The 24,843-nt window shown below is 45.2% G+C and overlaps 1 protein-coding gene and 1 long non-coding RNA gene across 5 annotated transcripts; one reads left to right on the forward strand and one right to left on the reverse strand.

The window, feature by feature from the left end:
* Positions 1 to 1,750: 1,750 nt before the first annotated feature.
* LOC310748258 lies at positions 1,751 to 4,409 on the reverse strand. The gene is made up of 2 exons (XR_014541256.1): positions 4,274 to 4,409; positions 1,751 to 2,088 (listed from the first exon to the last, which is right to left on the reverse strand). It is a non-coding gene; the product is annotated as an uncharacterized lncRNA (long non-coding RNA).
* On the forward strand, positions 4,388 to 23,043 carry CDK5RAP3 (CDK5 regulatory subunit associated protein 3). Of its 4 annotated transcripts, none has more exons than XM_083583141.1 (14): positions 4,388 to 4,522; positions 5,829 to 5,874; positions 6,066 to 6,197; positions 6,459 to 6,559; positions 7,583 to 7,631; positions 8,964 to 9,142; positions 10,946 to 11,082; positions 12,107 to 12,251; positions 12,876 to 13,007; positions 14,181 to 14,262; positions 16,986 to 17,074; positions 18,795 to 19,000; positions 20,732 to 20,903; positions 22,750 to 23,043. In XM_083583141.1, the coding sequence occupies exons 1-14, from the start codon at positions 4,517 to 4,519 to the stop codon at positions 22,813 to 22,815; spliced, it is 1,542 nt and encodes a 513-aa protein (XP_083439267.1). In that variant the 5' UTR covers positions 4,388 to 4,516; the 3' UTR covers positions 22,816 to 23,043. The 4 variants fall into 4 exon arrangements, with proteins under 4 accessions (XP_083439267.1, XP_083439268.1, XP_083439269.1 ...); XM_083583142.1 differs by having other exon boundaries at positions 12,879 to 13,007; XM_083583143.1 differs by lacking the exon at positions 4,388 to 4,522 and adding an exon at positions 4,568 to 4,723.
* The last annotated feature ends 1,800 nt before the right edge of the window (positions 23,044 to 24,843 follow it).

The raw sequence follows: 24,843 nt of genomic DNA on the forward strand, positions 1-24,843 counted from the left end.
ACCTAACTACACCAAACGCATATCATAAGGGGATTAAAAGAATCAGATCCACTAAGTCTCTAAAAATTGCACCATCAACTTTTGATTGTAGGGAAGACAACGGCCCTATCCAGTGGTCTCCCCAACACAGAGAGAACATCTGCCTGGCCTAGGGCTCCTCTTGATGTACGTTTCAAAAAAATATTCATGGGATTGCTAGTGGCTGGGTGGGTGCACCCCTCTATGCTCTCAGCAACCTCTCCCCATGACTTCCAGCACCAGAATAAATTATGTGCACGTACATACACACTCGCATAATACACCCTGTCTAATTCAGCATTTCTGGTTGCAAATTGGCATAGAATTCCAGCATCTTCTTGGCAGCACAGAAGATTGACAGCTGTCGATGACTCTCACCTCATTCATTTCTCATGGCAAATACGTTCCTTAGGGTCACATGGGCTTCAGGCAAAGTTAATGTTCTTTCCACCATCACACAGACACACATGGCCAGTGCTTTTTTTCCTTAAAAAATTGTTTACTCTCATTTTCTGACTCATATTGATATACTGCCCCTCAATGGGGCCAAACTTAAGATTCACAAAATGTTTAGGGGTATGCGTACGCCTGCGTACCCCCCCCCCCGAAAAAAAGCACTGCATGTGGCCTTGGAATAATTTGAGCCAGGGCCAAGAATGCCAAGGACTGATTCTGGCAATCAGATTGTGTTTGGGACATTTGTGGTTGATTTTGTATTATTTTGTCTCCATCCTGTAAACCTGAGACTCTGTGACTTTATGGTGTACCATGGAGGACCCACTAGCCAGCCCAAAAGGGAGAGAGATCAGATGCAGACTGGAGGGTATTACTTCCAAACAGGCTTGAGTCCTTTCCTAGCACCAGTTAGAAATAAAACAAAGGTAGTGGAGGGTGACGCGGGTGGCGCTGTGGGTTAAACCACAGAGCCTAGGACTTGCCGATCAGAAGGTCGGTGGTTCGAATCCCCATGACGGGGTGAGCTCCCGTTGCTCGGTCCTTGCTCCTGCCAACCTAGCAGTTCGAAAGCACATCAAAGTGCAAGTAGATAAATAGGGAAGGTAAACGGTGTTTCCGTGTGCTGCTCTGGTTCGCCAGAAGCGGCTTAGTCATGCTGGCCACATGACCCAGAAGCTGTACACCGGCTCCCTCGGCCAATAAAGCGAGATGAGCGCTGCAACCCCAGAGTCAGTCACGACTGGACCTAATGGTCAGGGGTCCCTTTACCTTTACCTTAGTGGAGGGTAGAAAGCACCATGGAAGTGTAGTTGTTAGGAGTGTCGGACTAGGACAAGTAGAGCAGGGTTCAAATTGGCCATAAAGCTTAATAGGTGACTTTGGGCTAGTCAGGATCTCTTCTTAGCCTGATCTACCATACCTTACAGGGTTGGTGTAGATGTAAAATAGGGATGGGGTGATGCATGTATACCACCTTGGGCCCCTTGAAGGAAAGGCAGGCTATAAATGCAATAGATAAATAAAATGGCTCTTAAAAAACTCTCTTTACATGGGTTTGGTCCTCCTGACTGGTAGATATTCTTGGCCTAAATTGCTGCTACTGGAGTGGACATTTCTCTTTACATCCATTTTTCTGCTCTTCTTTGCCAGTAAAGAGTTAAGGCTTCCAGCTCTTGCTTGCCTGCTTGGACTATTGTCCTTTTGAATCTATTATTTCCTTCTGAAGGATTAGTGAAACTAGGCTTTGGCTCAGCCGCTTGTCAGACCGGTTTTTCACCTTTCTTTCTTTCTTTCTTTCTTTCTTTCTTTCTTTCTTTCTTTCTTCTGTATTTCTGTGACCTAGTCTTTGTTTTGAGGGTACTAATTTCCTCTCCAGCTTAGCACGAATCTTCATTTCAACATTGGAATAAATAATTATTCTCTCTCCAAGACTGTCACTATTTTCAGGGGGGGATTTAGTGACAAGATGGGCAAATTCAAACTGCACAGTTGGTTGGGAGGTCATGCACAACAAATCTGCTTCCCCCAAAGGATTGGGCTTTTTGCAACAAGGAAAGTGACTGGAAGATGCACTAGAACATGCGAGACAACACTTGCTTTGACCTCTTGACTTCCCTGCAAAGTGCAAACAATCAGAATGAATGCTCATTAAAAAGCCAGTGTAGTCAAATCTTCCTGCAAACAAATCAAGGTGAATTCCCACTAAACAGGTCATCTGGAAACACCCTCACTGAATTGTGCTAGCAGGTCTTTCCAACAAATGGAAGACACCCTATGTAGAGCAGAAACAAACTGGGATGTGTGTGTGTGTGTGTGTGTGTGTGTGTGTAGGAATGGTAGATGCTCATGGTAGATGCTCATGCAAATTCTTCTAAATTGAATCTGCTTGCAAATAATCAAATTTATATCAATGCTCAAATTATGTGGCGGGAGGAAATGTGGGGTGCCTAATGAAATCTACAAGTTCCCTTGATCTCCTTCCCAATTTTATCGAAATCATGCCCCCTGTAGCCTTCAAAAATAGTATCTAAGAGGGCTGTCAAAACCGGTAAGATGCCTAAGGTTAGGAGTAGGTCGGGATTCCTAACTAGCGATGCAGCCTGAATCTTACAAAGCCTCCTTTATTCCAAAGAAATGTAGTCGCAATTAAGCACCATTGATATGTGGGGCTTAATCAAAAGCATGACTAATGTTCTCTGGGTTTAATCCAATAAGCATATGCAATGGATTTGGCAAGTTCTAATAGGCATACTGTAATGCCCTGTTTTGAAAAAGTCTGCTACCTTCTTTTTAGACTACAGATTCCTTCCGATTCTGATCAGGTTGTGAGTGATGCTGTGTGTGTAGTCCAGGCATAGGCAAACTCGGCCCTCCATAGGTTTTGGGAGTACAACTCCCATGAAACCTAGCTAACAGGACTAGTGGTCAGGGATGATGGGAATTGTAGTCCCAAAACATCTGGAGGGCTGAGTTTGCCCATGCCTGGTGTAGTCAAATGGCACCACCCTCCAAAAGAGGGAGATATCAGCAGGCTTGGGAGAAGCTAGGGGTAAACCGGCCCAAAGAGAACTGAATATGCCTGCTGGTCAAGGAATGCTGACTGACTGTTGAAGGCAGGGAGGGGGGACAGGATGGACTGAGTGGGATTTTGAACAGGGTGTACTACACACTGCAACATTTTGTTGCAGGACTCTTATAGGACAGTGTTATTTGCAGTAGCCTTTCAGAACTTAAGGCTTAAATATATTCAGATAATTGCCATGTTTTTCCAGAGTGATCACCTGATTTGGAAACAATGGTGAGAATGTGAGATTTGGATTGGTACTTGGTACTTTTCGATTATTTTAACTCTCCTGCGTGCTATCAACTGTTTGTAAATAATACTTTTATATGGCGCGCAGTACATGTGACCCAGGGAGCCCTTTGTGTTTTGCACAAGTTTAAACACATGGTTTAACTTTAAACAAATAAGTGAAACAACTGGAAAGTTACTGTTTAACATTAATGTCATCACAAAAGCTGTACATTTTAATACTGTTGCAAAAAGAGACAGCGTCCCTCAGTCAAATTTGAAAACCTTGAAGGTCTTCAAAATTCAAAGGAATTTGAAGTAAATAATGCGTTTTGAGTGTCTTTTAAAGTGTATTGATTTGTATGCAGGGGGATTATGGAAGAGACAGGTAAGTAGTGAATTTAAAAAAAAAGATCTGGGAGTGAACTCTGTCTAGAAATTATGCCTAATTCCGTCTGTCTGGAAGCCTGCTTCCTAGTCCCAGGTTTGTGGGAGTTCGCTGCAGGTATTCAATAGTGAGGCTCACGTGCTCAGAGCACAGTATTTCCCCCATACTTTGCACTAACATGTTCACAGCTATCAGTGTTAATCGGTAGCAGACAGCCGTTCTGATCTGATGTCACAACAGAACTGGGCAGCCTTGGTGGGCTTTAGCGCATAAGAAAAAGCAAAAATGCAAAAATCTTTCCCTATCATTAAATTTTTAGGCAAAGGGGCGGGGAGAATGAGAAGCTCTGGCTTCTGAATTTCTGCCTGCTAAGCCTCAAGGGCCGATGCTAGAATAAAAGTATTATTAATGGGATTAATTGTGGTTTGGCTTAAATCTTCACCCCATATCCAACCCTTTCAAGGCTGATCTTGCTCTCCGCTGAAGGGATCTGATTGATCTTAATATATGCCACGCGGATGAACACGTCAGTACTAACCTAGCACGCACGCAAGAACCAGCGCATGATGCTCAGCCTGCGGCATTCCGGCGCCACCTGCTGGCAAGCAGCTGCCACTGACCCTTTTCTCTCCCGGACTTCCCCTTCTTCCTTATTAGTAAATTCCCGCCAGCCAATCAGAAAGACGGGTGCGTGGCCTTGTTACAGCTCCCTCATTTGGTTTCGCAAAACGGGTGGTCGTTGATTGGCTGCGGCGGGGCAGCCCTAATCCTGCGTCCGTGCCGATTGGCTGCCGGTGGCGCGGAAGGCCGGCGTTACGAAGAGGGGGCCCGGTAGCACTTTCACGTCGGACGCAGTAGAGACCATGCAGGTGGGAAAGACCATTTCATAAATGAAGCGGGGGGTGGTGGAGGGGGGAGTCGTTGCTAAGCGACCAACGGCTTCGCGTGGTTGCCAGGATCCTCCCGTGGTTCCTTCCCGGGCGGGAGTATCCCTGACTCCTTGATCCTTAGAAAATTCCCTTTTCCCAGACCCAGCCTCCACACCCCGGTGCTTGTCTCCAATATGAAAGGCACAATCTCTTTCCCCTGGCAGCCCTTTCTCCTCATCCCAGGCGTGCAAGGAGTCTTGGGTGCAATTTCTTAGCATTTGGGGGAAATAAGAGTGCCTCTGGGTGCGTGCAGATTGCCGGACTCTGCACATGTTTAGAGGCATTCCTTTCTTTAAAAACAACAACTCCAGAGTTGAGCTCTACCTCAAATTATGCCACTGCCACTAACTCAAAATACCTCATTAATTAGGGAGACACTCCTACCACCACCCCCAGCTTCTCAAAACCTTTCTTAGTTTTGTTGTACTAACCCTATTTATCTTGTATGTTATTCCAATCTGCACCCTAATTTAATTATCCCCCCCACCCCAGTATGATAATTCCCTGTGCATATCGGAGAATGTGATACTAATGCCCTCATTCCAAGATGAAGGTCCATGCTGCTTTGTGGAAATGAGTTGTGGGTAACTTACACCTGCCAGGAGCTATGCCTCAACAGCTCCCACATGCCAGGAAGATTTTGGACATCACATGGCAGGACAGTCTCAAGATGTGTTCTCCCAGTGGACACACATGTCCCATGTGTGTTTAAGGCAGTATTTTTCTAAACATTAAGAGATCTCCATGTGAACACACAATGAATGCATCGACTGTATAAAGTCTGAAGCATCTTTGCTTGTCTGAAAGTTAGGAGAAGATCCAATTCAAGCTGCTGGTTTTGACCGGTTATGCCCTAAACTATTAGTACATGACATACCTGGAGTTCCACATCCATTCCTGTGTTACACTGTCGTCTCTTAGTCTACTAAAAGTAGTTAGGAATTATTGCAGTCTTCCTATGCATAACGTAGACCATTGCAACCGTTGTCTTTTTAAAGTTCTTTCATAACTGGAGCCAGGGTTAAGCAGGTATATGCTTATTTTAGATCAATATAATGTTTTAGTAAGTTAATATATAATTGCATACTGGTGCTTTTGGATTCTGGTTTTTATATTGTTACTTTCAACCGGGTCTCTAGATGGTGTGTGTGTTTATGTAAGAAATTCAGCAAGTCAATAAAGTAGATGACTTCATTGGTCTTTCGTCTTCCTTGGGACTTCTCACTCTCTCTTTGTATTTCAACAGGACTATCAGAACTTGCCAATTGACATACAGACTAGCAAGCTGCTTGGTATGTCTCTTCTCAGTCATATCAAAAAGAAAAGAGGAGGGGAAATGGAGGGCAGCTCTGCCTTAAAGTTGCTGGGCGGTCACTTTTTAAAAGGGCGGATATTTATTTTAAAACCCTGCCCGTTACAGTGAAGTAGATTCCTTGGGATAGGAAGTGGCCCTCTCATGTGTTTAATGTCTTCCCTTCTGCAGATTGGCTAGTGGACAGAAGACACTGTAGCCTGAAATGGCAAGGCCAGGTCCGCACCGTCCGCGAGAAGATTGTCTTGGCCATGCAAGACATGCCAGAGAATGAAGAGATCAAGCAGCTTCTCTCTGGTTCCTGTGAGTATTTGTGATAGCTAGCCATGGGGGGAAATTCGGAACATAGGAAAAAACCATATGCCCAGTAAGAGTTTCAGACAGGGAACGTTCTAAGCCCTATCTAGATATGTAGTTCTTCTTTATTCAGATTTCTCAGCCCTGAGCACATCAAGTGCCTGGGATTTTCCTAGCCTTTTGGGGGGAAAGAAGATGAAACTCACAAAAAGAGACATAATTCATCAGAATCTCACAGTCCCCCCCCCCCTCTCTCTCTGATTGCAGATATTCACTATTTTCACTGCCAGCAGATTGTGGAAATCCTTAAGCGGACAGAAGCCTCCACGAAAAACATCTTTGGCCGTTACTCTTCTCAGCGTATGAAGGCGAGTGAGCATGGAGGGAAAGAGTTACATCTCTGTTTAGCCCCTCTTCCAAGGACTGCTCCTATGGGGTCTATGCAATCTCTGCAGTGTAGATATCTGTGGAGAAAGGGGGGGATAGAAAGCCTAGACCCATGGTTAGTGCTGCCCTCCAGATGTTGGTGGACTACAGTTCCTGTCATCTCTACCATACTGAACAATGTAACACAACACAATGGCCAATAACAATGGCACTAAACACTATTTAGAGACTAATATAAATGATCAGAAATTACAACCAAAGTCTCGAAAACTTCTTCACCAGTCACGGTAGAATAATTCAAAAGTTCGATATATACAATCTGTCACCAAATCGCCCGAACAGAGTTACCAGATAACCAATCTGTTTCATTCTTACAAGTCTGGCTGATGAAGAATTGATCAAGATTGGCTGATGAAGCATTGAACGAAACAGATTGGTTACCCAGAAACTCTGTTCTGGCGATTTGGTGACAGATTGTATATATCAAACTTTTGAATTATTCTACCGCGACTGGTGAAGAAGATTTAGAGGCTTTGGTTGTAATTTCTGATCATTTGTATTAGTCTATAAATAGTGTTTAGTGCCATTGTTATTGGCCATCGTGTTCTGTTATATTGTTCAGCTTGTCTATATTGCAACACAGGGGTCTGTTTACGGATCTCTACCATGCTGGCTGGGGCTGATGAGAGTTGACAGGTAAAGTGTGCGTATAAATGCATGTATTAATGGAAGCAACACACAAAATGCATTGAATTAGGAGAAGCTACATTGTAAAAATGGGTATATTAGATAAGGCTGCTTACAAAAATGTGCATATTAGGAGAAATTGACGCTGATGAATTTTCATGGGGACCTCTTTTTTTGGGGGGGAGGGGGGACTCACAAACTGATGTGGAAATGTAGAAAACTGAATTTACGATTATAAAAATGAGAGAGAATGGAGAATTACCATATTCCCTAGTTCCTACTCATCTCCCCTCTCTTATCCTGTCTCATTTTCCCAGGACTGGCAAGAAATAATATCGCTGTATGAAAAGGATAACACCTACTTGGGTAAGACAACCTCCATGTGTAGTACAGAGACACATACACCATCTGGATGCAGTGTGTGTCCATAGTGTGAGAAATAGCGATAACTCATTTCTGTGAGCAGTTTTCTGTGACCAGGGTCCTTGTCAGTTTTGTACTTGAACTCTTTATACCACTAAATATCCTCAAAGTAGAACCATAAAATTGTAGAGTTGTCCTCTAATCCAACTTCCTGCAGTGCAGGAATCTCAGCATGCAGTTCCCCATCCAACTTGAAACCATATTGGACCCTGCTTAGCTTTACAAATATGCTAGCATTTTTATTACTGCACCACTAAGAGGTGCTACTATTGTAGTCTTCCTGCCGGGAAAGTAGCAAGTACCAGTAGCCACTTCCCCTTATAACAAGTGCGGAGAACCTGCGCCTTCCAGGTGTTACTGGACTCCAACTCCCATCAGCCTCAGGCAACATGGCCAATGGTTAGCAATGATGGGAGTTGTAGTCCAGCAACTTCTGAAGGGCTGCAGGCACCCCCTCTTTGCCTTCCTGGATCAGACCAAGGATCTGTTTAGCCTAGCACTCTGCCTTCCACAGTGTCGCAGCCAGATGGCCGTAGAAAGCTCACAAGCCAAGTACAACGTGGAGAGTCATTCCTTCTTTGTCACAGCACAGAAATAGAAAGATTCGGAAGACTTGGAAAACAGCAAACTCAGGCTCTAGTTCTTATAATGACCAGCTGGAATGGAAAGGCAGCAATATCTAGGCAACACAATGACCACGTACATACACAATAGACAATCTTTATAGAATTCCTTCAAACCATAATAAGTACAAAATGAAATCTTTAGTCTCTTTAAATGAAGCAAGGCACCAGACTTTGTACGATGAAAGACAAGCTGTCTTTCATCGTACAAAGTCTGGTACCTCGCTTCATTTAAGGATTGTCTGTTGCGTATGTACATGGTCATTGTGTTACCTAGATATTGCTTATGTTCTCTTTGCAACACAGGGGTTTGGAATGGAAAGGCATTCAAGGAGAGGAGGAGCCAAAAGTTGCTGATCTCTTAGCTCAGTGGCCCTGCTTCCCTTCTCTTCCTCCTCCTGCTACAGCCTGGTGTAATGATTGCAGTGAGGTGGCACTTGATGGCAGGAGAAGCCTGACGGAGCTGACATCTCAGCAGAAACGAAAGTGGCTCTGCTTCCTCTGCTGAAGCCTGATGTACTGGATAAAGCTTGTCCGTTAGAAATGGGGTGCAGGATTTTATAGGGTGCGAGTTAAGCCGCGGTGAGCTACCCTAAATCCGCTAAAATGTGCACGTAACACTCAACCTGCAGTGTCTTTTCTTCTTCTGCAGTAGAACTGGCCAGCCTCCTGGTGCGGAATGTCAACTACGAGATCCCATCGCTCAAGAAGCAGATCAGCAAGTGCCAACAACTGCAGCAGGAATATAGCCGCAAGGAGGAGGAGTGCCAGCTGGCGGCCGCCGAGACGAGGGAGCGCTTCTACAGCTCCTGCAAGCAATATGGCATTACGGTACAGAGCGCGCCTCTCCCCTCAAGTCCCACCACTCTTAATCGCTTTTGCGATTAATGGCAGAATGCCAGTCCTGGTCAGAGCCACAGAAGTGCCCCTCAAACCCTTTTTGCTGCCTGAACGATAGCATGGATGAGTACCTTGCTAAGGTGCACAGCTCAACATGTGGACATGTGGCCCCAAGCTGTTTCCTGGCTGGCAATCTGAATGGTTTGTCTTTAAACCCAGCCCTGTTTTGCAGCCAGCGCTGTCCAGGCGTTCTGTCAAAATAATGTGATCTGTGCCTTGAAGCTTCAAATACTGCTTTGAAAATGAACAGTACTAAAGAAAATCAGTGCAGGTGTGATTGTTCTGCGATACTTTCCTCAATTTGCCTCATTCATTCAGACTCAGTAGTGCCTAAACTATTTTAACTGGAGATGTTAGAAGAGAAATGATGGGAAGCTGGGCTTAATCTGAACCAGGCCTTAGGCCTGAAACCCATTCTTAGCCCTAGCAGAGAATGGAAGGATATAAAGAAGGCTATGTTTCTGAGTGCCTTTTTCTCATCGCTTGGTGGCCATTGCAAGACCCTGCAGATCTAGGTTTAAGGAGAATGACTTCCAGGTTATGGAGCATTACTTCCAGGAATCTTTGAGTATTTCTACTCCTATCGAGAAGGAATAGAGGGGATTCATAGGTAATATATAGGAATATAAATTCTAGTCCTCAAACGCTGAAGCATCATGTAGACATTGCCTGTTTTCAGATATATTTTGCCAACATAACGGCTAGGAAATTGCTTTTCAACAATCCAGACCAAGCAGAATTATGCTGTGCACAGAATCTCAAAGGATTAACAGCACTGTCTTTCAATTTCTCCCAGCACTGCCATGTTCAGCTATCTAGCATATCTTTTCCTCTCTGCATTGTACTGCCTTATTGGTCTGTTGGTTGTTCACGTTATTTTGCTTCATATTATTGAGATTCTGGACTTCCAGTTCTTTTTTTTTTTTTAAAGCAAGTTTCTATACTTTTTGGATAAAAATCTGGAAATGTGCGGGCAGATTCAGAAGAAAGCTCTGAAACCTTCCGGGGGCTTGGACAAACTTTCTCTTGAGTAACAAAAAGTCTTGTAGCACCATAGAGACTAAGAAATGTATTATGATGTAAGGTCTTGTGAACCAGAGCCCACTACATCTGATACAAGCCTCTTGGGCTTGCTGTTTAGAAGGTCGGCGGTTCAGATCCCTGCAATGGAGTGAGCTCCCATTGTTCTGTCCCAGCTCCTGCCAACCTAGCAGTTCGAAAGCATCCCAGTGCAAGTAGATAAATAGGTACTGCTGTGGCAGGAAGTTAAAGGTGTTTCCATGCGCTTTGGCTTCCATCACGGTGTCCTGTTGTGCCATAAGCAGTTTAGTCATGCTGGCCATGTGACCCGGAAAGCTGTCTGTGGACAAATGCCGGCTTCCTCGGCCTGAAGTGAGATGGGCGCCACACCCCATAATCGCCTTTGACTGGACTTAACCATCCAGGGGTCCTTTCCCTTTTTTAAACATTTACATCTGATGAATGGAGTGTGATCCTCAGTTGTCAGTTATAGATACACATTGATTTAAAGTGGGGCAGGGAAAAGGGTGAATGTAAAGGTTGGAGTTTAAGTGGCAGTGGGATGCAGAAATATAGTCTGTGTCAATTCAATTAGAGCTTAAATGTATGTCAAACAATCCTTCACCTTCATCATTCACCACAGCAGCAGTAATTTGTGAGGACACCATCATATTGAACAGTCTCTGACTGGTCTTATATCTCTGTTGTTTTCAGGGGGACGACGTACGCCAGGAGCTTCTGGCTTTGGTGAAAGACCTGCCATCACAGCTTGATGAGACTGGGGCTGGTGCCAAGGGGCTTTTGGAAGCCATCAACCTATACCAGGCCTGTGTGCAGTTTGTGTGCGACAGGTAGGGGCTAGTAAGCTGAGAAGGTTCTAGAATTCCTTTTTTTGCTTTGCATGCCAAAGGTCCTGTGGGTGTGACGGGGGTGCAGTGCCCAGAATCTCTGGTTTAAAAGGATCTGAGAATGCAGGATTGTGAAGGAGTGCTGCCTGAACCCTTGAATTGCAGCTGCTGGTTGGAGTAGACAGCACTGGGCTCAGTGGACCAATTGGGGTGACTCACTAGGGCAACATCGAAGCATCCAGGACATGTAACAGGCAGGGGTCGGGGAGAACTTTTCTTCTGGTTGCATTCCCTCAGAGGTCATGGGCCTCATGGCTGTGGTGGGTGGGGTCAAAGCCCAAAGTGGGCAGAGCCCAGAGCCAAAAGTGGGTGGGACCTGCAACCTTGCAGGATTCCATAGCAATTGATCTCTGCCACCATCTTCTATGCAGGGCTGCTTTCAGTTTGCAAGTATAGGCAGCCACCGATTTAGGCGTAACCAAATGACTCACGATCGTGCACATGGCACCGAACCTAGAAGTAGCCCTCAAATCCCACAAAGACATCACAGAAAGGTTGTGTGTATTTGAAACTGGGGGCAGCATTAAGATAAATTCAACAGTGTAAATAAGTTTTGATGGGTATAATAATGGAATACTGAATGGTTTCGTTTATATAAAATATGCAGGGATTTATGTTTTGCAAAATGAACTGTGGAAAGAGAGGAAGGGAAGTCATTGATGTTTTAAGGTTGTTTGAATGAATATTCTAAAATGTAAAACAGAAAATTTAATAAAAATTATGGAAGAAATAATAATAAAGGCGTCACAAACAAGAGGCAGAGCAGGCCTACGAGTGCTCCGCCGACGGACACAGGGTTCTGGAACATAACCCCCGTACAAAACGAGGATTACCTGTATTCCCAAGAGTCAAGAGATATTCTCTAATTTGCTAACAGCAGCAAGTTGCAGTCACTATAAGGCAGTGTTGAGCCCAGGGACAGACGTCTTGACTGCCTGCATTTGCTTGCTGATCTCTTGCCTTCCAGTTCTGCAGAGCAGGTTGTCCCCTTACTGAGGCATGTGCAGGCTCTGGGCAACACCACTGTGTACGAGTGGAGGCGAGGGGTGAAGCCAACCGCAGTGGAGCGGCCAAAGGCTGCGGAAGTGAAGGAAGCTGTCGAGGAGGATGCGGTATGTCCATTTGGGGAAGGGGGTCAAAGTGGGTGCGGTGGGATGTAAACAGTTCGTATCCCTCTGCCAGCGGGTAAAGGTAATTAACGGAGGGCTCATCCCACCCATTGCTTGCTTCGGACGGCAAAAATACAGTGCTGTCGTGCCTATGTAGGGAGCATTCTGATTATGGAATAGTGTCAGCCTATCCCCACACATTTGGGACTAAGCATAAAAAGGTAAAGGGTACCCTGACCGTTAGGTCCAGTCATGGCCGACTCTGGGGTTGCGACGCTCATCTCGCTTTATTGGCTGAGGGAGCCGGCGTACAGCTTCCAGGTCATGTGGCCAGCATGACTAAGCCACTTCTTGCGAACCAGAGCAGCACACGGAAACGCCGTTTACCTTCCCGCTGGAGCGGTACCTATTTATCTACTTGCAATTTGATGTGCTTTCGAACTGCTAGGTTGGCAGGAGCAGGAACCGAGCAACGGGAGCTCACCCCGTCGTGGGCATTCAAACCGCCGACCTTCTGATCGGCAAGTCCTAGGCTCTGTGGTTTAACCCGCGCCACCCGCGTCCCTAGGGGCTAAGCATAGGAACGCACAAATTGCTTTGTTGGATCAGGATTGTGTTTTCTGTCAGCAGATTGACTGGGGTGACTTTGGAGATGGAGCAGAGTCGGCGCCTGCCCCTGAAGTGGTTGATTATGGGATCTCCGTTGGAGAAGGAAGTGAGGAGATAGACTGGGGTATTTCTCTGGAGTCAGATGCCCAAGTGAGTGTCTACCATATCTGCCTGCCTCTATATGCAGACAGCACTTGCATTCAGTTTGATTGTACATGTGCAGGCACTGTGGAGACGAGCAGCTACAGTGCTATGATACTGTTACGTGTCACCCCAATCTCTTGAATGGTGAGAGGCTTCAGGGGTGCCTGCGCTTTACCCAGGGCTCAGTTTCCTTGGAATGAAGGTCAGTGGAGACTGTGGTGTCTTTAGGATATATGGTTTAATTGACACATTTCTACAACCTGAGCATAGGACGGAGGGGCTCACAGCATTAACACTCCCATAGAACTTAGGTTTCGAAGGCGGGAGTCCCAAAGTCCAGCACAAAGCAGGCCATATATCCCTCTCTGCAGCTTTCTAGCATCCAGCTTTGACTCATGCATAAAACAACTATTGTTCTTCTGCATAAGTGGCAAATAGGTGAGGGATGTTGGGGAAGTCTCACCCATTTGTCCTATGGCACAGAGCAACTTGTTTGGATATGCTAAATTGTGGTACTTAACTAGCCAGCTGAAGCCATTTCTTTGACAGAGGAACTGGTTTGGCAATCTTCCTCTTATGCATTCTACCCTCACAGATACAGGGTCCCCAAAACTGGAAGGGACTCGGGGTATCATCCAGACTGACCCCTCACAACAATAGTTTATAACCATTACAGTGGAACCTCTACTTATGGACGTAATCAGTTCCAGAAGTCCGTCTGTAAGTCGATCTGGGTTGCTGGTAGAAGCGCCGTTGTGTGCAGGCGCATTCGGCGACGGCATGCATTTGCGCATGTGCAGATGGCGGCAGCCGCTTCTGCGCATACACAAATGGCAGAAGCCACTTCTGTGTGTGCGTGAATCACAGCAAACCTGGTATTTACTTCCGGGTTTGCCGTGGTCGCAACTTGGATCGGGCCCAAGTAGAGGCGGTCGTAAGTAGAGGTTCTACTGTATAAGTCAAGAACATATTTTTAAGACGTTCCTTTGCAAATATATGGACCAGAAACTTCTCACACACACACACACACACACACACACAGAAAAAGAAAGAGAGAGAGAGAAAGAGAAGAAGACTGTGGCCTGCCTGTTTGACATACTGTCATATATCGTGATCACAGCTGTCCTGACTTCAGGCATCCATGCAGATACTAGTCACAGAAATATTCCCCTTCTACAGGAGAGCAGCACTGCAGCCATAGACTGGGGAGATGGGAGTGATGACGCAGCTCAGATCGTGGTGTTGGAGGCTGGCAGTGAGGGTAAGCACCTCTAGCGCCCCCTTTCTGGAAGGAGGTGAATATGCACACACGCTAAAAAGGGCTGGGGGGAAATTTGTCGGGAAACAAGGCTAAAAGTCTGATAATGAGCTGCATGAGGCAATTGGAAAAGTGGACTCCATCTCAGGACTCCTGCAGGACGTGGCGAGTACCACTTGTTGATTTGTAAAAAGAGAGTTTCTGGGGATCAGGTCTGTCTGGAACCACACCTCTTGGCACAGAGTCCTTGCTCTTTGACCCACTGATTCTCCTCTAGAAATACCCTCTTGTCCTGGTTTCCTCAAACTTGGCTCTCCAGATGTTTTTGGCCTACAACTCCCATGATCCCTAGCTAGCAGGACCAGTGGTCAGGGATAATGGGAACTGTAGTCCCAAAACATCTGGAGGGCCAAGTTTGAAGAAGCCTCTAGTCCATATTAAGTGTTTCTACCTCCACCTCCAAACTGCTCTCTAAAGTGGAAGCAAGTGTGAGCAAGGGGGAAAACAGCAAACCATGAGGGCAGCTGTGGGAGGAGTTAAGTTTCTCTCCCTTCAGCAGTTCCTCCTTGGCAAATAAATATATCAGGTTGTTTTGTCCTGAGTCAGAGGGAGTGGGGGAAACGGGGAACAAAGCATACACAAGAGGGCGCTGTTGGATATGTGTTTTCTGCTCCTGCAGTGGGATTCTTGCACACAAGCCAGCCTGTGTTCACCCCAATATACTCTTCCCTCGTTGTATGTGTTTGATTTCTTTTTTTCCAGTTGTCCTTTGTTGTCTTAGTAGTTCCCCTCCCTGTGCATTAGCGGTCCTGACACCTACCAGTTGGTTCCAGTTATACTCTCAGGCAGGCCATTGTCCTAGCTCCAAATAGTGGGCTGCAGCAGCATCCCTGTTTGCAAGTAGGTTTTCTTTTGCAAGCATATTGGAGTTGACCATCTAGAGAGAATGGCAGATGAAATTATTTGAATATGTGGAATTGGCGAAGATGACAGCGAAAATTAGGAATCGGTCAAACCAAAAGTTTAACAAGGAATGGGATGTTTGTAGAACGTATTTGAAAGGACATTGTTCCCACATGAAATCTTTAACATGCTTCGATTAACTCTCAAAATATAATATCTTATGTTAGAAATATACAATAAAAAAAATAGTTCATGCTGAGTCAAACATTATATAATAGGCAGTTACTGTACTAAGAAATCAGAGGACCCATGTTGAGGTTGATGGAAGTCACAACATAAAGAAGAAAGTGATCTTATGTTTATGTAACAATTTTTTTTGTATTGGATGTTTTGTTTCTTTTTTGTTTTTGTTTGTTTGTTTTGTATAGTGTTGTTTGGATGTTATAAATAAAACTAATAAAGAGTAATTGGAAAAAAGAAAAAGTTGACATTTTAAAATGAGAAAACTGAAAGGATTGGAGGCTGCTGGATTCTGGATTCTGATTTATATTATTCTGATTCTGTTTTATATGAGGCAATTCCTCATAGCAAGGGAGGAAGAATCAGTGCAGAGGCCCACTTGCAAGTGCATCTATTGTATAGTTTGCCTCTTGAAATGGCAGCCTGGGTTGGCTTGGCATTTGGCACTCCTGCCTGCCGCTGTAGGTGGGGAAATCAAAGGCAAGATTGGCGAGTCAGTTCACCTGCGTTGGTGCAGCAATCATGAAGGACTTTGCCAGGAAGTTAATACTTTTCAAATAAGGCACTGACTTTCTCAGGACAAAGTCTGGAAGTTGAGCCTGAGTTAAGGGCACTATCCAGGACCAGGTAAAGACCGCACAAGCTCTTTCTAATAGGTCCTGGGACGTGCAGGGGCAGGGAGCAAGGGAGATAGCTGACAAAAGTCTCCACATCCTATGCTTCCAGGCCCAGAATTTTCAGGTGCACCCCTGACTTGTGGAACATGGGTGTGAGGATGGTTCATGGCAGTTGTTGCAAGTAAGAACTGAAAGCAACTCGCTGGTGTGCTGCCTTGCCCTGATACGTGGAGAAATCCTTGCTGCTGTATAAAATGCTGCCCCGTTGTTACTTAAGAATTGGACCCTTAGGAGAGCATCTTCTCTATGACAACCTGGGATTGCCTGTTATAAAAGAACTAACAAAATCAAAGTTCTGCATTTTAAACCTAGTTCTTGTGCCAAGGGAAGCTAGATTCTGCAACCTGGACAAATGGTGCAGAATTAAGCATATTTGCATGTATTATTTGCTTAATCTTGCATCATTTCCTCTTGGTTTTCCCCCTAGCTGTTGAGAGTGGAAAGAACTCTGTGGTCTACTGAAGTCTAGCTCATGTCACTGGTCTTGTGGTTTCTGAGATATACTAGGTCTTTCGCAAAATTTCCAATTGGGTTTTGTAGCTATAAGGGCTAGCTGGCTGGTTGTGTTTTTGTTTTGAGATAAAGGCTGCAATTCTCAGGATGGAGGATTCTGCGTCCAGCACCAAGTCCCCTCCCTGTGCAGCATTTCCCATTTGCAAATCCTGCTGACGGTGTGGAACAGTATTAAATTGTAACATCATCTGATTTTTAGCCTTGTTTCCCAACAAGTTTGGCCCCGACTTCCAGAATGGGGTCTTTCCATTCTGTTTCTATAGGGTGGGAGTTGAAAAGTAAAGGAAAAGCTGAATTGTTACTTTAGAACTTGATATGCATTTGTAAATGAAGTCTATGAAATTTATTTATAAATGAAATCTACTTTCTTCCCCCTCCGTTCTCTGCATCCAGCGCCAGAGGGAATTGCACGAGGACCTGATGCTCTCACCGTCCTGGAGACCCCAGAGACCAGGAATCAGTTCATTGATGAGCTCATGGAGGTAACAAGAGCTTATGCAGTGCTAAGTTTAAAACCAGGGAGTCTCTGTCGCTTAAGATGTTGTTTGACTCCAACTTCCAGAGGTGCTGAACCCCAGTGCTGAGCCAAAGGCCTGTCAGATGGGAGATGCCCCCTAAGATGGGATGCCAAGAGACAGATTCCTCTGAAGAAGTGGCCCTCTTTACACCAGGGACCTTGCCGTCTCCGGCACAGGCAATGCACAAGGCAGGACTGGCTGAGAGAGGAGCCTTTAAGGCTCTCCATTCTGCAGGAAAGATGAAAAGCTTAGGAAGGATAGTTTGGCCAAGTAATTCGCCTGTGTGGAGTTATCCATGGTCCTGAAGTTAAAGGCTGTCTCTATCTGCCAAGTGAGGACACGGGTGGCGCTGTGGGTTAAACCACTGAGCCTAGGACTTGCCGATCAGTAGGTCGGTGGTTCGAATCCCCGCAATGGGGTGAGCTCCCGTTGCTCGGTCCCTGCTCCTGCCAACCTACCAGTTCAAAGCACGTCAAAAGTGCAAGTAGATAAATAGGTACCACTCCGGCGGGAAGGTAAACGGTGTTTCCGTGTGCTACTCTGGTTCTCCAGAAGCGGCTTAGTCATGCTGGCCACATGACCCGGAAGCTGTACGCCGGCTCCCAATAAAGCGAGATGAGCGCCGTAACCCCAGAGTCAGCCATGACTGGACCTAATGGTCAGGAGTTCCTTTACCTTTATCTGCCAAGTAACCCTCGGGCATCAGTTGCACCCCTTGTTCAGGGCAGGACAGCTGCATCCGATCTCATGTGATTGTGAATACACTCATACCTTGGAAGCCAAATACCTTGCGAGTCAAAACGTTTTGGCTCCCAAGCACCACAAACCTGAAAGTGAGTGTTTCGGTTTGTGAATGTTCTTTGGAAGCCGAACATCCGACCGCAGCTTCCGCTGCTTCCTATTGCATGCAGGAAGCTCCTGCAGCCAATCGGAAGCCACACCTTAGTTATCGAACATTTTGGAAGTCGGACAGACTTCCTGAAAGAATTTCATTTGGCTTCCAAGGTACGCCTGTACATCTCAGTCCTCTGGAACATCACTTCTAAGACTTGTCTGGCATGGTGGGAGCAGGGTAGAGATAACAAGACCCAAAAACACAAGTGGTTAATTTCTAAAATGAGATGTCCTGGAGCTCAAGCTTGGGTGGTGCCATCTGAGATGGAAACTGGAAAATGAATGGGAGCTAGCTGGCCTTCAAAGAGGCAGGTAGTTTTCTGCACATAGGATCGTAGAATTTTAGATTTGGAAGAGACCCCGAGGGTCATCTAGTCCAACCCCTGCAATACAGGAACCTCAATTAAAGCATCCATGACAGGAAGCCATCCAATCTCTGCTTAAAAATCTTCAGTGAGGAGGAGTCCACCACCTTCTGAGGGAGTTTGTTCCACTGTCCAACAGCTCTTATTTCCTGATGTTTAGTCGGAATCTCCTTTCTTGTAACTTGAATCCATTGGTCATGTAGATGTACAAAGGTGTTCTTCTTTATTGCTATACATATTCCAGAATCGAGCCTTGATACCTAGTAGGATTTGGTTCAGATGAATCCCTGAGAACTGTCGGCCGTTGTGACCCCCACTGCCTTCGTCTTTGTTTTGAAATTGAAGGCTTTTTGACAGGCAAGTGTTTGTGCCCTGCTTTCTCACTGCCCTATGTCTCCTCCTGTCCCTCCCTCACCCACCAAAAGCTGGAGATATTCCTTTCCCAGCGCATTGCTGAGACAAGCGAAGAGGCGGACATCCTAGCTGTGAGCCAGTTCCAACTAGCACCAGCCATTCTGCAAGACCAGACCAAAGAGAAATTGGAGGCCATGGTTGCAGTCATCCACAATCTTCTTGGCCGGTTGACCAGCTTGAGAATGCAGCATCTTTTCATGATCCTTGCCTCCCCAAGGTTGGTGAACTTCTCTTTCCTACATAACTCCTCCACTTGGGTCAGACCCTCCCTTTCATAGCACACACGAGGAACCCTTTCTTACCCTTGACGGGCCGTAAAGCAGACAGATTTCTTTTTGTCTCCGGTCCTGACCGTAACTGTGCCAGTTATTTGTATAATGTCATTCTTGTTTATAAGACCCAATAAATAAAAAATTAAAAAAGGAAAAACCAGTTCAGGGCCCAAGATTAATCCCCCTTGGGTTAAAACAGAGGGGAGACAAGGAAAAGATAGGTTGGAAGACATGGATCGGTAAAAATATATATGTGATGTACAGACAACGCTTGTTGGTTTTGAAGAGACTCTGTGAGATAGTAAGAAATATTGCAAAAAAGAGAGCAAGAGGAAAAGGAGTTGGGAAAGGCAATATCATGTTTAGAAATGCGTCAATAAATAGAAATTTTACGAAAGATTGACAGAGAAACTGAGGGAAGTCAAAAATTGAAGAATGAGTGCAAAATAATTTGTTGGTTGTATAAAATTTGTTTGGAAAATGAATAAAAATTATTAAAAAAAGAAAAAGGAAGACATGGATCGGGGATTTCAGTGGTATGGGGCTTGCCTTAGGGAAAGCACAATTTTGTAGTACGGTTGAAAGTTGGAATTGGACATTGTTGGGAAAAACCATTCAGGGCTCTAGTGTTTTATTACTGGAGTTTCTGTGACCTGCATGGTCTTGTGGGTCTTTTTAAAAGTCCTTCATGGGGAAGGTTTCAGTGTACATTTTTGGTGGGAGAGGGGAGGTTTCATTGTTTTGATTTGGTGCATCTAAAATGCATAACAGCCTGTCTTGATCAACTCCTATCTGTGTGCGTTTGCTGTGTGCCGCACCTTAGACAACAGAAGACGCTATATTTGTGTGAGCATCTTTGCACTGCGGCACACCCTCTTCCCTTTGAATCGGCTTCTTACACTTCTGCTCATCTGCTAAAGCACAGTCTGGAGGCAGTACTTTGCCGAGACTCCTTTTTAAAGAGGAAAACATGCTAGAAGGGAAATAAGTTCCATTCGGTCAAGTGGGGCTCAGTGTTCATGTAAATGTACTTGCTTGGTGTTGGAGGTTGAGCCAGATGTTCTTTTCAGTCCGATGCCAATCCTGTGATACCAGAATCTCTGAGTAGGATCAACATGTGCAACATGTATAACGTCCTAATTGCTAAAAACTGGGAAAAAGAAACTGTGCCAACAAAAAAGGAATGGCAAGACAAACTGTTAGAGTATATTGAACTGGCTAGATTAACAGAGGCAATTAGAGATCACACTAGACAAGAGTTTCAAAAAACATGGGGGAAATGCAGAGAATACTTCACAAAAGAGTGCCCTAAAATACATACCTGGACTTGTTTCGATTAATGTCTGCAGGAGACTTTGTGGATACTTAAATTATAATTAGAAAAATCTTAATAATTATGCATAAAGGAAACTGTTTATAAGAAGTAAATAAGGAGGCCAGATACAGGATAAAGGAAGTCTTTTATTTGGTTGTTTATATTGTTGTATGTTATGCTCACTGCATGTTATGTTCACGTTTAATGAGGGTGGATTTATGTATGGGGGGTGGGGGGTTTATGTTTTGTTGTAAATAAAATTCAAAAAAAAAAAAACCAACACAACCATGTGCAGTGCTTGAGGGCTGCAATGGACAAGAGTTTGCTTGAAGGCTTTTCATGGGATTCTCTTGGGCTTCAGATATGTGGACCGCGTGACCGAGCTCCTCCGCCAGAAGTTGAAGCAGGCGGACCTCCTCCTCCTGAAGAAGGATCTGATGGTTCAGAAGCGGCAGGAAGCACTGGAAGAGCAGGCCAGCCTGGAGCCAAAACTTGACATTCTTGTGGAGAAAACCAGAGAGTTGCAGAAGCTGGTGAGTGCAATGGAGGGCACAAAGAGCGGGGGGGGGGGGGTTTCCCACCTCCAAGTCCAGCTGCGCTAAGTCCTGTAGGCCACTTCCATTTCAGAGGCACCAGAACACAGGGTGCCTGCTGACCGAGTGCGATCCAATGCTGTTGTAAATTGCCTTGGATCAAACCCACAGTGGATTGCATGGTGGGGGGGTAGGGTAAATATGAGCAAATATCACCCAGAGTTTGCAGGGAAGAACTGCAGGTAGGATTTTGCGTGGTCTGGGAGTTGGGCTTAAGTGGTCTACAAGGCTCTTCTCTATCCATGCCATTCTCTAGGTATGTAAGCCGCAGGGTTCGTTTCTTTTTCTTAGGAAAACGTGGTTTCAGTTTGAATCAAAAGACGGGGGGTGGAGGGAGCAAGGCTTCTGCTGGTTTTTATACATACATATATATATATATATATATATATATATATATATATATATATATATATATGTATTATTATTTTATTGAAGTTCACAGTAAATCTGCAATAACCAATAGGTTTACAATGCTGTAAGAAAATAACCAACTTAAACAAAGTACACTAAACGGATATCAACATACAACTGTACATTTCCATTGTATTTACTATACTGTTAGATCTGAGAAAAAATACAAATTTCTCCATAAATTTATTTGGTTGATTTGCTCATATTCTCCTACAATGGGTTGGTATTATTATTATTATTATTATCATCATCATCGTTATTACTACCGCTACTATTATATTTAAATTTGTATACTGCCCTATACTCACAGGTCTCAGGGTGGTTCATTTGCACCAAAGTCTAAATCTTTTCATGCTCCCCTCCCCCGCCCCCAGTTCTTGGCTACTATTATTTTTGCTGCACAAATCAAACTGGTTACCGCCTCTTGATCACTGTCTGTGATAACATCTTTTAAGCTCTCGTGCTGTTTTTTAAATCTGAAAATGTATTTATTTATTTATTTTGCACAAATTATCCCTTCGGGACACAGCTATAGTACAACCAAAGCTGGGAGCCACGTTCAGCTGAAGGACAACCCACTTAACGGCTTGCTTTTAAAGACTTGCGGTTCCTGAACATTCACCTGGCAACAAGCATGTGGTCTAATGTGGGAAATGGACCACTATAGATGTAAATCAGTAACTCCCAGCCTGGGTACCTGCGTACCCTCTATAGATCAAAGCAGGAAGGGTTGGTGGGTTTGAAGATCTGTGCAAACTACAACTTCAGTTTTCTCAGGTGTGAAGGTGCCCAAGGAATAGCTTCCACATTCCCTCTATGGCTGTGTGCAACTGCAGTACTGGCATGGAATTACAGCATTCAATGCACAGTTCTTAAAAATCTCGCTCGTTCTTTCTTTTTTGATAAAAAAATAAAACGAGTTTCTAGAACTTGCTATAAACTTGAAACTAATAAGGGTGATATCTGGGGTTATCCCAGAAGCTGAGGAGAAGTAGTAGTTTGGTTTGATATCCCACTTTATCACTACCCTGAGGAGTCTCAAAGCAGCTAACAATCTCTTTTTCCCTTCCTCCCCCACAACAAACACTCTGTGAGGCGAGTGAGGCTGAGAGACTTCAGAGAAGCGTGACTAGCCCAAGGTCACCCAGCAGCTGCATGTGGAGGAGCAGGGAAGCGAACCCAGTTCACCAGATTACGAGTCTACCACTCTTAACTACTACACCACACTGATTCCCACCCCCACCTCCCACCACCAGCAATTTATTAATATTTTCCAATAACGGGACAGTCACACAAAAGCTGTGTTTCCTTTTGGTATAATTTTCTGCAGTTTGGCTTCGGGGGGCCCACTGACAATGGGTATTCTGTCTTTCAGATTGAAGCAGACATCTCTAAACGGTACAACGAGCGACCTGTGAACCTGATGGGTGCCTTCGTCTGACTCCTTCTCCCCACACGCAAAATACACCTTGGACGTCCCTTGTGTGGTTGCAGCAGATGGCGTCAACCACACACCCACAACCAAAGGGAAGGGAGGCCGGTTGGTCTTCAGATTTCGGGAGCAAGGGGCGGCTGGTTGGGACGGCTTCCTGGACTTGTCCCGCATAGAGCTTTTCATGCTTATTAGCAGATCCCTGATGGATAAATAAAGCTGCTGTCTCCGTTCCAATTCCGGTGGTAATTCCGGTGGCCAAGGAAGGTACAAGATTCCCAGAGACACACCCCATCTCAAACCTTTCCGTACACCCCAAGGAAACCAACTGCACCCACTAATCTGGTAACAGTGACCCCGGGCATGGCACTCGGTTGTGGATCTTTGCTTGGCCTTGGGATAGACACTGCAGCTGTAGGAGAAACCTCAACACTGGCGAGTTGCACACACTGTCCCTCAAACAGCACTGCTGGGATGCAAGCCCCTTTCACAGGATTCATCAAACTGTAGAGGGACTACGAGTGTCATCTATTCCAACTTCCTGCAATGCAGGAATCTTTCGCTCAAACACACAAGCCTGAGATTAAGAATCTCATGATCTACTGACAAAAGCTGAGGAACCTTTTTTTCCAGTTTGAGGGCCTCATTCCCTTCTGGGCAACGTTCCAGGGGCCACATGACAGTGGTGAGGCAGTGCATCAGCAAGAGTAGGTGGAGCAGGGGATGTAAGTTTTGTGGAAATGTTCAGGGTGGCAGGAGAGGATATATGGTTTATTAATATCCTTCCTAACTTGCGCTAGCAAGGTCCTTTACTTACCAGAGTTTACATTCTCCTTCTCATGCACAGCAGATAACTGGTTACAGGCTCGTGTGAGCCTCTCACTATTATACAATTCAATCTGTCTCAGACTGAATTGTATGTTCCTGGTAAGTTCCCTTGAATCCCCCTTAAAAAGAATAAAGACGCCACAATCTTACTTAAAGATGATAAAAGAAGTTTACTCACATCAGTTCACAGTTGGATTCCTGAAGGCAGACTTAGTTGCAGATATGTACATGTGGATCTACCCCATATGGGGGAATTAATCCCAGTGCTCCTGCTAGCTGAGAGCTAGCAGAGCAGTCCTAGCTAAAACCTGGTCAAACGAAGAAGGAAGTGAAAAAAAGAGAGGTGTGCTGCGTGACTCGTTCTTTTGTTCCCTGGACAGGTAAGGTCGTGCCCGCCTTCTATCACATGCAAAAGGAAGGATGATTCAGCCAGGAGGAACAGGAAGTTTCGACTGGCTGGACCAAACATTTTCCCGCATGTCTTCTCTAGCAGTACAAGGAATGTTGTACTAGACTGCCTCTCATGGATCACATCCCACAAGTTTTACCTGCACATGGCAGGCCAGTTCCCCACTTGCATAGGCCTCTCTACCCTCCGTCCAGCAAAACAAGAGGCATGATCAAAGTTAAAGGGCAGATTCTAGCCAGACAACACTCGAGGAGGATTCAGAGTAGGTCCAGTAGGGGGTGTGGCCTGGAGTGAGTCCTGAGGGCCAGCCAGAGAGGCTTGGAGGGCCGTGTTTCTCCCCAGGGTTTGCTTTATTAGGATACTTCTCTTCAAACTTTCTTTGGAGAAGAAACCTCCTGCTATGATACAGACCTATTTGTCTCCAGACACTCATTTCACTTTGTATTGTAGTTTCTGATACGGCTGTGAGAAAGTTGTTCCCTCTTATCTGCCACTCAGCTGGCTGCGCCCCTTAGATCACTCTGTGGGGCTGCTGAGTTTGTTGCATTAGCACACATTTACAAAATTTGCACACCGAAACATGTAATGTGTGAATGGCTGCTGTATGTTTTTGGAAGTCAGAGCCTGCCCAGAACCTTGGGGCAAGAGGTTTGTGCTGAGATGCCTCCTGTCCTTGCATGCTTCCCTGACATATCCTCCAGACGGGGAGTAGGACAAATACTTGTCTTGTAAGCATCCCGTTTCCATTTGGTCCCACCAGCAACCCAGCTTTGAACAACAAGAGCATAGTAACATATATG

Source organism: Podarcis filfolensis (assembly GCF_964270895.1).
Source record: "Podarcis filfolensis genome assembly, chromosome: 13".
Taxonomy (NCBI): Eukaryota; Metazoa; Chordata; class Lepidosauria; order Squamata; family Lacertidae; genus Podarcis; species Podarcis filfolensis.

Coding starts and splice junctions, on each gene's coding strand:
- CDK5RAP3 (XM_083583141.1), top strand. Junction 17,075..18,794: donor TCATTGATGAGCTCATGGAG/GTAACAAGAGCT, acceptor ACCCACCAAAAG/CTGGAGATATTCCTTTCCCA. Junction 20,904..22,749: donor CCAGAGAGTTGCAGAAGCTG/GTGAGTGCAATG, acceptor TCTGTCTTTCAG/ATTGAAGCAGACATCTCTAA.